The 16,387-nt window shown below is 48.9% G+C and overlaps 1 protein-coding gene across 1 annotated transcript in view; it reads right to left on the bottom strand.

Moving 5' to 3' along the window:
• The window catches only part of srgap3 (SLIT-ROBO Rho GTPase activating protein 3), a 296,153-nt gene that overhangs the window by 189,878 nt on the left and 89,888 nt on the right, over window positions 1-16,387 (bottom strand). The window contains exon 2 of the mRNA XM_070895763.1: window positions 7,923-8,118. Within this exon, the coding sequence (XP_070751864.1) occupies window positions 7,923-8,118 (196 nt within the window). The remainder of the gene's footprint in view (window positions 1-7,922; window positions 8,119-16,387) is intronic.

Genomic DNA, 16,387 nt, shown 5'->3' with positions numbered 1-16,387 from the left:
GTCTGCCATTTCTTTGTACCCCATTATAAATTCACCTGATTCTGACTGCAAGGGACCTACATTAGTCTTCACTAATCTTTTTCTCTTCACATATCTATAGAAGCTTTTGCAGTCAGTTTTTATGTTCCCTACAAGCTTACTCTCATACTCTATTTTCCCCCTCCGAATTAAACCCTTAGTCCTCCTCTGCTGAATTCTAAATTTCTCCCAGTCCTCAGGTTTGTTGCTTTTTCTGGCCAATTTATATGCCTCTTCCTTGGATTTAACACTATCCGTAATTTCCCTTGTTAGCCAAGGTTGAGCCACCTTCCCCGTTTTATTTTTACTCCAGACAGGGATGTACAATTGCTGAAGTTCATCCATGTGATCTTTAAATGTTTGCCATTGCCTATCCACCGTCAACTCTTTAAGTATCATTTGCCAGTCTATTCTAACCAATTCACGCCTCAAACCATCCTTAAGCTCAGGATCCTTGTTTCTGAATTAACTGTGCCACTCTCCATCTTAATAAAGAATTCTACCATGTTATGATCATTCTTCCCCAAGGGGCCTCGCACAACAAGATTGCTAATTAGTCCTTTCTCATTACACATCACCCAGTCTAGGATGGCCAGCTCCCTAGTTGGTTCCTCAACATATTGGTCTAGAAAACCATCCCTAATACACTCCAGGAAATCCTCCTCCACTGCATTGCTACCAGTTTGGTTAGCCCAATCAATATGTAGATTAAAATCACCCATGATAACTGCTGTACCTTTATTGCATGCATCCCTAATTTCTTGTTTGATGCTGTCCCCAACCTTACTACTACTGTTTGGTGGTCTGTATACAAGTCCCACTCGAGTTTTCTTCCCCTTGGTATTCCGTAGCTCCACCCATACCAATTCCACATCATCCAGGCTAATGTCCTTCCTTACTATTGCATTAATTTCCTCTTTAACCAGCAACGCCAACCCGCCTCCTTTTCCTTTCTGTCTATCCTTCCTAAAATGTTGAATAACCCTGGATGTTGAGTTCACAGCCTTGGTCACCCTGGAGCCATGAGTCCGTGATGCCAATTACATTATACCCGTTAACTGCTAACTGCGCAGTTAATTCGTCCACCTTATTCCGAATACTCCTCACATTGAGGCACAGAGCCTTCAGGCTCGTCTTACTAACACACTTTGCCCTTTTAGAATTTTGGTGTAATGTGGCCCTTTTTGGTTTTTGCCTTAGGTTTCTCTGACCTCTGAAGTTAAACGGAGACTCTGTTTGCCCTCGCAGGGGAGCGTGAAAGATCCCAGGGCACTATTTTGAAGAGCAGGGGAGTTATCTTATTGAATCATATCAGATTCTGAGGGGGCTTGACAAGGTAGATGCAGAGAGGATGTTTCCCCTCGTGGGGGAATCTAGTATTAGGGGGCATAGTTTCAGAATAAGGGGTCGTCCATTTAAAACTGAGATGAGGAGGCATTTCTTCTCTCAGAGGGTCCAGAATCTTTGGAATTCTCTACCCCAGAGAGCTGTGGAGGCTGGGTCATTGAATAAATTTAAGGTGGAGATAGACAGAATTTTGAATGATAAGGGAGTCAAAGGTTATGGAAGCTGGCAGGGAGGTAGAGTTGAGGCCAAGATCAGATCAGCTATGTTTTTTTTGAATGGCGGAGCAGGCCAAATGGCCTACTCCTGCTCCTATTTCTTATATTCTTCCCGCTGTTCTGGTCAATATTTATCCTTCAACCAACACCACCAAAACTGATGGTTATCATCTCATTGCTGTTTGTGGGAGCTTGTTGAGCACAAATTGGTTGCTGCATTTCCTACATTACAACAGCGACTACACTTCAAAAAGTTTTTCATCGACTGGAAAGTGATTTGGGATGTCTTCATACCGTAAAAAGGCGCTATATAAATGCAAGTTGTTTATTTCTCTGTCTTGTGGGAGTTGGATTCAATCCTATTTTCTCACCTGCTGATCTGCACTCGCCTAGGGTATGGTACCGGGAGTGGTAGTTACCCTCTAGTTTCCATCTCCTGCCTAGCATTGGCAGACTATTCAACCACAGCAACCTTCACACCTGAGTCAGAGGCTGAACTTATCCGATGTCACGAGTGTGAACTTTCTAGCTGGATCATGATCATGAGCAGGTATTCCCTGCTCAGCTCAGGGGGCAGGATTGACGTCAATTGCAAGCGGAACTACCACTGTCCTGGGCAAGATCAGTAACTCAAAGCGAACAGCCTCACCTCGAGCAGCACAGAGTTCAACACCAAATCAATAAATATGGGGCGGTAGATGAGGGTCATTATGATTAAAGAAAGGAAAATGAGGTTATGCTGATAGGGTTATATGAAGAGAGGTGGAGGAGGCTCGGGTGGAGCATAAACACCGGCATGGACCGGTGGGGCCCGATGGCCTGATCCTGTGCTGTAAATTCGGTGTAATTCTATGGAATGGACCAATTTTCCTTTTCTTCTATCCACCTGGATTATGTCACATTTGGGACAGATCTGGGTGTGGAATACAATCTCGCTCCTAAAGGTGCTCGTTTTACAATGCTGGTGGCTCTGTTGTTGCTCAGGTATCCTGAGGTGGGAACCATGGGTGGGCTGTTTAGCTGCTAACCTGGACTGCCCCTTTAAAACAGTTGCTCAGGTAGTCCAGTCGAGAGGTGGTATTAAACAGGCACACACGGAGGCCAGGAACGGGCTAATTATTGTTGCTGTTGGAAGTCTCTCTAGATTGGCAGCAGCTTGCTTGCTTTTCTTGGGGAGAGGCCATGTTACCCAAAGGTTAGTGAAACCAGCAGAAAATCTCTGCCTTTCTTTCTCTGTTGGTACACGTTTTTTTCTTTCGAAGAATAGTATCATGGACACTACAATTGGGTCTGTGGGCGGGGAGGAGAAAATTCAGTCAAAGTTCCTGCTCTGGATTGTCAGTCAGCCAGTGACCTCTGCCGGAAGGTGAATTAGTGGGCATTGGGCTCGGCCCGGGTTGGGCTCAGCTGCAGTATACTTTTTGTGATTCTTCTACAAGACCTTGGCCAGACAACGATGACGACATCTTGCATTTATATCATGTCTTTAATGTAGTAAAATGTTCCAAGGCGCTTCACAAGAGCATTATCGGACAAGGTTTGACACCGAGCCACGAGGAGATGTTAGGACAGGTGGCCAAAGGGGTAGGTTTTAAGGCACGTCTTGCAGAAAGAGAGTGAGGTGGAGAGGCGGAGAGGTTTAGGGAGGGAATTCCAGGGCTTAGGGCCGAGACAACTCAAAGCAGGGCTGGCAATGGGGGGCAAAGAAAATCGGGGGGGGTGTGCAAGGGGACAGAATTGGAGGAACATAGATTGAATATTGTGCCTCACATGGTGGATGGTACTGAGATTATGGAAAGGTGCAGAGGAGGGCCACAAGATTAATACCACGGTCAAAGCATCTTAATTACCCAGATAGGCTCAAAAGAGTGATTTGATCAAAGTTTCTAAAGACGACGAAGGGAATAGGCTGTGTTTGTATAGACAGCTTGTTTCAATTAAATAGATTAGGGAGGACTAGGGATCACAGTTTAAAGTTTATAAGGCTAGATCTAGGTTCGAGGTCAGGAGGTAGTTCTTCTCCCAGAGAATAGTGGACTCTGGAACAGATTGCTGTCTCATGCGGTGAACGCTGATTTGCTCAAGCGAGAGGTGGACCTGTTTCTGGCTGGGATGGCGATCACCTCGTGTATAAGGTGAGTACCGTGTAACATTAATCAGGGCCAGAGTGGTCTCCGGGACTAATTTCGATCACCTACAGAGGCATTTGCCAGGTTTTGTTTTGCCTCCTCTGAGAGATCACATGGTTTCGGGTGGGATGGGGAGTGTATATATGGCGATGTACAGGACATAACATCTGTGAGGGACAGGCTGGACGGACCAGTGGGTCATGTCCTGTCCGTCGTTGTCGTATGCTGAGACCCCACACGGATAGAGTGGCTGCTGTCTGGTATCAGTGTTTGGTATCGTTGAGCCTTTAACCTTGCTCAGGAGAATACTGGAGGGACCATCAAAATAAAAACACAAGGAAAACCCTTTTTTTTTGTTACAATGTCAAATAGTATCATTGCCACCCGTCATGATTAAAATTCAACTAAATCCCTATAGTTAGTGATAGTTCTTCTTCTCAGGCAGTCCCCCGGAGTTGAGGATGACTTGTTTCCACACTAATGAGTTCGAAGGCGACTGATGAGTCCAATGCTGGCCAGGTCCAGAACTTCATTCTGAAGGGATGGAAGATGCCTGTGCGTGAATTCTTTTAACGTGGGGTGGCCGTTGCACACCAGCCACCACATGGACTTGACAGAGCTAGGTCTTGGTCCAATGGCAAGGGGATCCAAGACGATTGGACACCAGGCTCTGCTGCATGGGAGGCACACACACACACACACATACATATGCACACACACACGCACACACACACATGCACACACACACACTGACCCCCTCCCTCCCTCCCTCAGCTCCTCTCTCCCGCTTTTCAGAGATCGCAGTGTAGATGAGCGCATTAATCTTGGAGTGACAGTTATCAGGCTGTTTCATGATCTTTCACTATTCGCCCTTGGGAAATTTTGGAATAATTTATATAAGTTACATTCAGCACATAGGGGTTTAAATCCATACAACACACAGGCTATGTGGGGAAGATTATTGAACAGAGCAGCCAGGATCAGACAAGCATCTATCTGAAAGGTGCTTCTCACATAACATCTCACTCGGAGACAATGGGGTCACACAGGTCAGGGTGGAAATGGCGAAGCACTGCTTTGCCGGTGCGAACTGAACACAGGCATCGATCCCCTGCACTGCAATAGACAGGCCTGAGATAGGAGAAATGTACGTGGCGCCATTGGCGAAATGACAGTATCCAGTCCACACAAGGAGGGGTTTCAATGTTACAAACCCCAGGTCACGCTATCATATGGCTGGGTATTGGGCAGTCACGAGGCACGCTCCTGATCGTAGGGGACACAGGGTCCGCTGGTGGGATTGACCGGGTGACACTGAACCCGACAGCACGTCTAGTGCAGACCTGGAATTGGCCACATAGGCCTCTGTGTCTCGCCGTGGGACACGTTCGACATGGTTTTCAAACCCGCCACTGTAAACAGAGCCTACTATCGTAGCTTGGGTCAGCAGGAGAATGGGTGTTTTAGCAGCACAGGGGAAGGGGATAGCTGGTTGGGAATTCAGTCTGGGGCCATAAAGGGGCTGTTTAGCCTTGTGCTAAAGGAGGCGAGTTCCGTATAACAAGCTACGTAATCCCAACAGCATGGATCTGTTGGGCCGAATGGCTTGTTTCTGTGCTGTAAATACTGTGTAATAGTTACTAGGGGTGGTTTTACACTGGCAGTAGTTTGATTCAAATCACAGGAGAGCGGCGTCTGGCCTAAAACGAACAGGATCGGAGACTCAAGCAATTACTGACTCTCCTGCCAGATAAGGGACCTGTACTTAGCAATGGAGGCACTCGAACGTCACTCTCCTGTGATCCGAGCTAAACAAGTGCAATGGTAAGAACCCTCTGCAGTGTTCCCAGAGCTCTCTATGGTAAACGTTAATTACTCGTAAGCTCGAGGGGCCTGACCTAGGGGAAGGCCCATACTTGGGTTTCCACCGCGGTGATATTTGAGAATAATCCGTTTCACTCTGTATCACAGGTATTAAGTGAATCTGGTCTGGATACAGTTTCACACAAGACTTCAGGCATGCCTTTGCTGGCACCGGGCCACTTCCTTCCCCTGCCACCCTACCACTGCCACAGCTCCAGGTCAGGCACAGCACGCGCTGGATGCAGAGTAAAGCTCCCATGTACAGAGTGCTCGCAGCTCAGGCACATCCATACCTTCGATGGAAAGTTGCTGCCATTCCACCCCAAGCTCAGGTGAGCACCTCTGACATTTCCACTTCCCCACACCAGCTATCCTGGGGCTTTTACACATTCGTTTCAGTTACAGCAGTTTTGTCTTGTGGACACCATGGATGATCGGCTACAATTTAAATTGAGCTGGTGGTGGAGGGGGTGCGTGGTTGGCACGGTTCAAATGATTTATTATACAATAATGGTACCCAGGAGTGAGTAACAGGCTGTAATCTAATCGAGAGGTTCAGATGGTTCATGTTTAGAATAATGGATACCCGGGAATGAGTTACAAATGTCTTTTCTCTGGTTCCTGATAAATTGCAAATCCCCCGTTCCACCCACTCCTCCTTCTCACTGTGCTGAAGGCAAAACTCTTTGCATCATCCCCCTATGTGAAATCATTCTTTCCAGGACCTCAGTCAGTTTTCCCAAAAATGTCCCTTAAAATCCCTAGCCCCCTTGGTGTCCATAGCTCACTGCTTCACCTCACCATTTCCCCCCTCTTAAGTTCTAGCCTTGGTGCTGTCAATTACAGCTGATATGTATGTAAACTTTACCAATGTGTAGCACTTGCCACCAGGGGGCGCAGCTGTGGGAGACACACCCTGGGCAAGCAGGTATAAAAGGCAGTCTATCACGCTGCCTCCTCACTTTGGAGTTACATTAAAGAGACTAAGGTCACAACAGTTTGAGCTTACAATATATCTTGTGGAGTTATTCTGAACATAACAATGGCAGTTTTGTCGTGGACTCCATGGGTAGTTTAAATTGATGAAAGGGGCTGGAATTTAAATCGAGCTGGTAGTGTTTGGGGGGTGTGAGTGGTGGAGCTGTTCAACCCCCTCCCCTCCCCTCAGACACACTCCCCACCCCCCCTCCACTCAGACACACTCCCCACCCCCCCTCCCCTCAGACACACTCCCCACCACCCTTCCCCTCAGACACACTCACCCCCCCCCAAACACACACTCCCCCGCTCCCCTCTGCCCAGACACTCTCCCCACCACCCTCTTCCCCCAGACACACTGCCCCCACCCTCATCTCCCCTCAGACACACTCCCCACCCCCCTCCCCTCAGACACACTCTCCCCCCCTCAGACACACTCCCCCCCCTCCCCTCAGACACACTCCCCCCCCCCCCTCCCCTCAGACACACTCCCCCCCCCTCCCCTCAGACGCACTCCCCCCCCTCCCCCCAGACACACTCCCCACCCCCCCTCCCCTCAGACACACTCCCCACCCCCCTCCCCTCAGACACACTCCCCACCCCCCTCCCCTCAGACACACTCCCCACCCCCCTCCCCTCAGACACACTCACCCCCCCTCCCCCCAGACACACTCCCACCCCCCCTCCCCCCAGACACACTCCCACCCCCCCTCCCCCCAGACACACACATCCCCCCCCTCCCCTCCCCCTCCCCCCAGACACACTCCCCCCCCCTCCCCCCAGACACACTCCCCGCCCCCCTCCCCCCAGACACACTACCCCCCCTCTCCCCCGACACACTACCTCCCCCCAGATTTATATATAGAATAATGGATACCCGGGAGTGAGTTACAGGCTGGAATCTAATCGAGGGGTTCGGGTGGTTTATATATAGAATAATGGATACCTGGGAGTGAGTTACAGTCTGGAATCTAATCGAGGGGTTCGGGAGGGGGTTTATATATAGAATAATGGATACCTGAGAGTGAGTTACAGGCTGGAATCTAATCGAGGGGTTCGGAGGTTATATATAGAATAATGGATACCTGGGAGTGAGTTACAGGCTGGAATCTGATTGAGGTGTCTGGGTGGTTTATATATAGAATAATGGATACCCGGGATTGAGTTACAGGCTGGAATCTAATCGAGGGGTTCGTTGGTTTATATATAGAATAATGGATACCTGGGAGTGAGTTACAGGCTGGAATCTAATCGAGGGGTTCATATATAGAATAATAGAGCCTCAAGCCTTCACTAAGCCTGCCTTAAATATGTAAGAAATAAAATTGGAGCAGAGGCCTGTGTGAAGGTCAGATTTCAGCGGTGGACTTACCGGAACTGCTGATGCTCCTTGGAGCTGCGAATCTTGGCCGCAAACCTTTCCGCCAGTTTGTCCAGGCTGCGGGAGTACTCCACCTCGATCTCGGCCTTCCTGCGGAAGAACTCCTGCAGATCCTGCAGGAGCTGGAGACGGGACTCCGATTGCTGCTCCAGGCATTTCAGCTGCTCTGTCAACTGTGCTCGAATTTCTGTGACCAAGATGGAAAATTATCGTTTAAGACAGAAAAAAGTAAAAACTTGCAATTATAGAAACATAGAAACATAGAAAATAGGTGCAGGAGTAGGCCATTCAGCCCTTCTAGCCTGCACCGCCATTCAATGAGTTCATGGCTGAACATGCAACTTCAGTACCCCCTTTCTGCTTTCTCGCCATACCCCTTGATCCCCAATATACAGTGCCTTTCATGACCCAAGGACGTCCCAAACCGCTTTACAACCAATACTTGTCGTCACAGTTGTAACGCAAGAAATGCGGCCAACAATTTGCGCACAGTAAGGTCCCACAATCAGCAATGTGATTATGATCAGATAATCTGTTTTTAGGTATAAATATTGACCAGGACACTGGGAATAAATCCCCAGTTCATCTTCTACATCCACCTGAGAGAGCAGATAGAGCTTTGGTTTAATGTCTCATTTGAAAGACGATACCTCTGACAATGCAGCACTCCCTCAGCACTGCACTGGAGGGTTATGTGCTCAAGTCTCTGGAGTGGGACTTCAACCCACAACGTCTGACTCAGAGGCGAGACTCAATGCCACGCACTGAGCCACGGCTGACATCTCATACAGAGAGTCATTCAGTTGAACGAGACTATAACAGCTGACTGCTGTTTTACCCCACCAAGTCTACTTCTGGTGATTTGTTTCGTACACTTGTTCCGTACATTAAAAAGGTAAGGGAAACGTCTGCTAATGTTTCATTTAAAATTTACCCTTTTTCTCGCTTCTGCTCCTGAAGACGCCGAGTTTTGCCAAATTTCGGTTCCACAGCTGCCAGCATCCTACCGGCACCTTGGCGAAATGCCTGTCCTTCATGGTGAGCCTCAGCCGTGAGAGTCAGCAGGCTATTCGACCATGGTTGGATCACAGCTGAGCCCCATCTTGTCTTCACCGAATGTCCTGCGCGCGCACTTGTCAGCAGGCGTCACTGGGTAGTGAGTGGGAACACCAATCCTGGATATTTCTCCCTTCCTTGGCCCCGAGGATGCTGAGGCCAAACTGTCGTGTCCCTACTGCTGTCCCAGTAACACCAACCAAAGATCAACTCAGGCCTTTCTGGCCTATTTAGCTCACTGCTTTAACCAACTGAACTGCCAGGGAGCAAAATCGGTCTGCTTTGTGAAACCAAAAATGAGGATGAAGAAAAAGAATAAATTTGCAGGAAAACAGACATAAGGGCTTGATGCATCATGGTCTTCTTTTTTACACGATGCAGTACAAGGCCATGTTACCATGGCAACACCACCTCCTCATCACATTATTTTGCCACGTTAGTGGGCGGTATTCCGGAGGTGGGAATGGAAATCGGAGTTAAATAATCAGGAAACTGAGGGCTGGGGAGAGCGAGCAGCCGTTTGACTGGAGCTCCTAACCGGTGCTGTATGAGCAGATGCAGCTTGGCTCTTGCTCACTCTCTGCTCGGTTCGACACAGAGCCATGTAACGCCGGGGGTCTCGCAGCCGAGGTGATTCGACTCAGAGTGAAGACCCCATTACAGTCTCTGCAGCGAATGTAAGATTGGAAGGGGAAAAAATTCCTTCCAAATGAATCCAGGCCACTTCTAAAAGATGACATTGGCAACTGACTCAGAGCTTCGGCGCAGATCATGACCAACTCAAAGGCCGGTAAAATCATTCGATGGCGCACCCATTTCACGGGCATAAAATGGGCACCAAATCGGCCAATATGGCGGGTATGCACGGGCACGTTCTGCGCTGGAAGTGCACCGCCCAACATATTGAAAAAGAGGCATCCAGGGTATATGCATATGCAAATAAGGGGGCCTCACACCTTCCCATATTTGGGCTGCCCTGAACTCAGCCAGCCCGTGGTCGACATGCATCTTTTAACGACCGCTAGAGGCTGCCACCAACAGGAATGTTTGTTGAAAAATACTTACCTGAATGTAGAGCAGGGACGTGCAGGAGCACCCCTCCCAGCATCCTCTGCAGCGCCAAAGACCGTTGGTGGCTCCCGCTCGGCCCTTTCCCGACAAGGCCCGAGGCCCAATATCAGGTGACCCTCGGGCCTACCCATTCCGACGCAGGGATTCCAAAGCTAAAGGATCATTGACATTTTAACAAGATGAACTGCTAGGCTGAAGCAGCTGCAGCTATCTTAATAGACTCCAAGAACAGAGCCTCTAGTGTAAAGGCAGAGCAATTACCTGGACTTTCATATTTATGTGCATTTAGCGCCAGGCATTGGAAGAACTGGGGAGCAATGACAGAGCCAGCAAAGGCTTGTGAATAAATAGTAGCTCATCAATGCACAGACTGAGCTCGCTTTTCCCTCTGCCAGCTATCTACAGAATCCCTTGGAGTCTGACGGACATCAGCTGGTGTGATGGTCCACAGCCCAGCTGATCACTCTTCACAGTATTGGGTATTGGTCAAGTGCAACCCTCTGCTTCAATGGCCAGCCACTCACTGTCTCAGCTCACACATTGAGGCATTTAGGAATGATGTACTCGGGGACACTTGTAATGAGCTTCTCCATTTTGTCCCTTGTACAGATCAGCAAATTCTGGTGGGGTGGGGAAGGGTGGGCTTGTGCTGCACTACTGTATGTGGGGGCAGTGGGGGGGGGGGTGCATTCCTGCACTGCTGCTTGTGGGGGGGGCATTCCTGCACTGCTGCTTGTGTGTGTGTGTGTGTGGGGGCAGGACATTCCTGCACCGCTGCTTGTGGGACCCCGCTCTGCACTGTTGAATATGGAGGCCCATCCTGCACTGTTGTATTTGTGAGATAACCATGCTTTGTTGAATGTAGGGCCCCTCCTGTATTGCTGCATAGTGGTGGTTAGTACTACATGTGGGGGCAGGTCCTCCATTGCTGCTGCAAGTGAGGGTCCTTTTACTGTCTCCAAAACCACCCTCAGTCACAAGTATTGCATCTTCTGCACAGTGAGTACCACAAGTCAATGACCACAGTCAAGCCGATGTCCAGTAACAGGGCACCTATTGCTATTGGCACTGGATATAGGTCCAGACAGCAGCCACGTGCAGGCATATGGATTCCAGCTCAGCCCCCGAGACCGGATACTTTAAGATCATCGAGCTCTCTGCAGAGAGAAAGCTCTGCGTCCAGCAGCCTAGTGCAGGATCGTTAGCTGTGCCGATGTGCACGATGCAGGCGCCCTGCCCTGGGAGTGCCTGCAGCAGGAAATGCAGCCAATATCCACGAGCCGGCTCAATACTGCGCATCGTTGAATTGATCCAGAAGTGCAGGCAGCCAGTGTGCCGGCTGATGAGTGCACCCAACTTGTGTCAGTGGCATCAATTCCTGCAGCAGACGCACGGACGTTCAGGGCACCAGCTTTCTCATTTACCTGGTGCTGCCCAACCAGCCAAGCAAGCAGGGCTGATGCCGCACACAGAGGGACTGCAGTGTGACAAAGGGCTGCGAGCGTTTGCCCCATGCACTCTTATACGTGTACACAAGCGATCCATTATTCCAGTTACCTCGATGCTCATTTTTGACATTCATTTTCACATGTTCACAAGAACACAAGTCACAGATGAGGCAGTACCTTGCAGCCCAGCGAGCACATCCTTCAGTGCCAGCCATGGCTCAGTGGGCAGCACTCTTGCCTCGGAGTCAGAAGGTTGCTGTTTCAAGTCCTACCTCAGGGACTTGAGCACATAATCCTGGTTGACGCTCCAGTGCAGTGATGAGGGAGTGCTGCACTGTTGGACGTACCGTCTTTCGGATGATGCACTAAGCCAAGTTTGCCCTCTCAGGTGGAGGTAAAAGATCTCACAACAATATTTCAAGGAAGAGCAGGGAAGCACTCTATCCTGGCCAACATTTTATCCTTCAATAAATACCTAAGAAAACAGATTATCTGTCCATTTCTGTTTGTGGGAGCTTTCTGGAGTTTTTCTAGACGCAAAATCCTGCAACGGGATATAGACGGGTTAAGTGAGTGGGCAATAAGGTGGCAGATAGAGTATAATGTGGGTAAATGTGAGGTTAGTCACTTGGATAGGAAGAATAGAAAAACAGAATATTTTTAAAATGGTGGTGAGCAACTATTAAATGTCGGTGTTCAGAGAGATTTGGGTGTCCTTGTACAGGAAACACAGAGAGCAGGCAGGTATATCAAGCAATTAGGAAGGCAAATGTCATGTTGACCTTTATTGCAAAGGGCCAGCATGACATTTGCAAGTCAAGAGCAAGGAAGTCTTACAGGGCTTTGATGAGGCACACCTGGAGTACTGTGCACCGTTTTGTTCCCCTTCTCTGAGGAAGGACACACTTGCCTTAGAGGCTGCAATGAAGGTTCAATCGATTAATCCCTGGGATGGGAAGGTTGTCCTATGAGGAGCAATGGAGTAGATTGGGCCTATACTCTCTGCAGTTTAGAAGAATGAGAGGTTATCCCATTGAAACATATAAGATACTGAGGGGGCTTGACAGGGTAGATGCCGAGAGATTGTTTCCATTCATGGGGGAATATAGAAATTGGAGGCATGGCTTCAGAATAAGGGGTCGCACATTTAGAACTGAGAGGGAGAGGAATTTCTTCGCTCAGAGGGTTGTGAATCTGTGGAATTCTCTGCCCGAGAGCTGTGGAGGCTGGGTGGAGATAGACAGATTTTTGAACGATAAGCGAGTGAAGGGTTATGGGGAGTGGGCAGGGAAGTGGAGTTGCGGCCAAGATCAAATCAGCCATGAACTTATTAAATGGCGGAGCAGGCTCAAGGGGCCAATTGGCCTACTCCTGCTCCTGTTTCTTATGTTCTTGACATCCCGTTCAATCGTTTGTACCTCCTGGTCCCCTCTTTACAATCCTGGTTTAAGTTTAAATATTGGTCTGGACTATCTGAAGGATGATAAGAAAACAAAGTGAACCAGACTGTGTGTATCCAGCTCGCTGTCTAGGACATGCAGCCTCCAAACTGGAAACCCAACTGTGTAACCCCATATTGGGCAGACACAACACTTGGCTCATAACAAACTGGTTTGGTTCCACTCAAGCCAATGTTTCACCTCCTGCATTCCAACCCAAAAAACAAAAGTCTTTGCAATTCCAGGTCTGAAACCTGCAGGCACCTCGGGGCTCGTGGATCTCTCAGTCCCAAGTCACAGGCTCTTTATGGTGCTACACAATGTTGAAGGGGCAGACTCTGAAATCCTTCAGCAATGATTTTCAACGAGTTGTATGAATACTTCTATCTGAAGCACTGCCTTTGGTGTGAGGCACCTCACCTCAGGAAGGGTGTATTGGCCTTGTAGGCGATGCAGCGGAGATCCACCAGAATGATACCAGGGCACTAAGAGTTAAATTATAAGGCAGGCTGCATAGACTAGGCTTTATTTCCCTCAAGTATAGAGGGAAATAACGTATCTAATTGAGGGTGTTTAAAATGATGAAAGGATTTGATAGAGTAGATAAGGAGAAACTACTTCATCTGATGGGGAGTCCAGAACATGAGGTTACAATCTTAAAATTAGAGCTCGGCCAGCCAGGCGTGAAATCAGGAAGCACTTTTTCACAAAAAGAGTGGTGGAATTCTGGAATGCTCTCCTCCAAAAGGCTGTGGATGCTGGGCCATTGAGACTGTCAAGACTGAGCTTGTTAGATTTTTATTACAAGATATTAAGGGACCTGGAGTAAAAGCAGTAGATGGAGTTAAGATATAGATCAGCCATGATCTAACTGAATGGCGGAACAGGCTCGAGGGGATGATTGGCTTACTCCTGCTCCTAATGCAGAACAGCAGTACATAAGAACATAAGAAATAGGAACAGGAGTAGGACATACGGCTCCTCGAGCCTGCTCCGCCATTTAATACGATCATGCCTGATCTGATCATGGACTCAGGTCCACTTCCCTGCCCGCTCCCTATATCCCCTTATCGTTTAAGAAACTGTCTATTTCTAACTTAAATTTATTCAATGTCCCAGCTTCCACAGCTCTCTGAGGCAGCAAATTCCACAGATCCACAACCCTCAGAGAAGAAGTTTCTCCTCATCTCAGTTTTAAATGGGCGGCCCCTTATTCTAAGATTATGCCCCCTAGTTCTAGTCTCCCCCATCGGTGGAAACATCCTCTCTGCATCCACCTTGTCAAGCCCCCTCATAGTCTTATACGTTTCGATAAGATCACCTCTCATTCTTCTGAACTCCAATGAGTAGAGGCCCAACCTACTCAACCTTTCCTCATAAGTCAACCCCCTCATCACTGGAATCAACCTAGTGAACCTTCTCTGAACTGCCTCCAAAGCAAGTATATCCTTTCGTAAATATGAAAACCAAAACTGCACGCAGTACTCCAGGTGTGGCCTCACCAATACCCTGTACAACTGTAGCAAGACTTCCCTGCTTTTATACTCCATCCCCTTTGCAATAAAGGCCAAGATTCCATTGGCCTTCCTGATCACTTGCCGTACCTGCATACTAACCTTTTGTGTTTCATGCACAAGTACCCCCAGGTCCTGCTATACAATGGGTAACTGTTTAAAGACCAGTAATATCAGAGAAATTGCAAACTCATTACAACTATGTAGGGCTGGGCACCCTCGATAGTTGAGTTTCTGAGCCACACAGATCAGGAAGGGCCCATGTTTTAGTTTCAATTAGCTTCAGTGCCCCTGGGAAACTCGACCGAGGGAGAGGGGGGTGGGTTGGGATCTGCCAGAGTTACTTCTCCTGCTCATTTTGCAGTGTCTCCTACATCAGTGGTGGCTGTCATCCCTCCCCCTCTCAATGGTATCAACACACGCTCTCTAGCCTCATGTGTGGAGCACAGGCAATTGGGTAAGATACCAGTGAGGGAGTGGGAGGGGTCCGGGTGGGAAGTGGGAGGGGAGAAGAGGTCCGGTTTATTTATCTAAGAACGTACTGTTTCTTTAGTTGCTTTTATATAACCAAAGTAAAGAAAGTCTTGCATTTATGTAGCGCCTTTCACAATTTCAGGATGTCCCAAAGCGCTTTACAGACAATGAAGCACTTTTGAAGTGTAGTCACTGTTGTAATGTGGTAAACGTGGCAGCCAATTTGCGCACAGCAAGCTCCCACAAAAAGCAATGAGACAAATGACCGGATAATCTGTTTTTTTTAGTGATGTTGGTTGAAGAATAAATATTGGCCATGGGATAGTTAATGTCCACCTGAGAGGGTTGACCTGGTTTCTGATTTACGTCTTATCCAAAAGGCGGCACCTCTGACAGTGCAGCACTCCCTCGGTACTGCATTGGGAATGTCGGCCTGGATTATGCGCCCAAGTCTCTGGAGTGGGACTCGAGCCCACGACCTTTTGACTCGGAGGCGGGAGCAGGATGCACTGAGGTGCAGGAGACCCCTGCTAGCGCTGTGGGCCCCCGACACCCAGCGACCGCCACAACACCCTCATGCTGGGCTCGACGAGGTTGCCTTTCCCATGGAGCTGGCCTCAGCCAATGTGGCAACTTCGCTGGATGGATGGGGCCTACCCTTTGGGACAACATCGTCAAGCCCAGCACAAAAATCAGCTATCTGTGCACTCGGGAGGCCAGGTGATGGGATAGCTAACCCACCCCCTTCCATCCATTCGGCGCACATACCTTAATTATCTGCTTCAATTAAAGCTTTTCTCCAGGCAGCCATGGAACAATAACAAGGCCTGAAATAGAAGCCGTCGACTGCCACACATCTTGACCTCCGACCCCGGGGAGCCGTGCAGCAGCTGTCAAACAGACTCCTGACTCTGATTGACTGCACACGAACAGCCCGCTTGCCAGCCAGCCAGCCCACTGCCGCAATTAAATCGCCACCGTGTTCATAGAAGCTGAACACCTGACCCCTTCCTGAACCGAAGCGCGAGCAATATTAACGCGACCTCCCTTTTACACACAGGGAGCCCGACCGAGAGTTGGGAGACAGGGTGGGCGGGCGAATGGACAGAACTGAGGTAAAGGGGCAGCTGCCTCCATCAATCCCAAATCACTGTCTTTTGTTTTTTAATGTCATTCCCCTCCCGTTTATTCAGAGTGACAAAGAAAAGGCCTCTGGGGGATATTTTCTGCAGAGGCAAACGATCGGCATAAGAACCGAGCATCATTTTAATCATGGTGACAGCACCTGCCTACCAATCGATGCTGGTCTTGATCATTTACCTTTGCTGCACAGTGTGCCTGTGTTCCCCACACTCTCCATCCTGGTTTCTCTCCTCTGACCGGGGCATGGTTTCACGGGTGCTGGACACCCACCTTGCCCAAGTGCTCCTTCTTCTGTGGCTCCATTCACCGAT

This window comes from Pristiophorus japonicus, chromosome 12 (assembly GCF_044704955.1).
Source record: "Pristiophorus japonicus isolate sPriJap1 chromosome 12, sPriJap1.hap1, whole genome shotgun sequence".
In the NCBI taxonomy this organism is placed as follows: domain Eukaryota; kingdom Metazoa; phylum Chordata; class Chondrichthyes; family Pristiophoridae; genus Pristiophorus; species Pristiophorus japonicus.
This window is presented reverse-complemented; position numbering and strand designations above follow the sequence as displayed.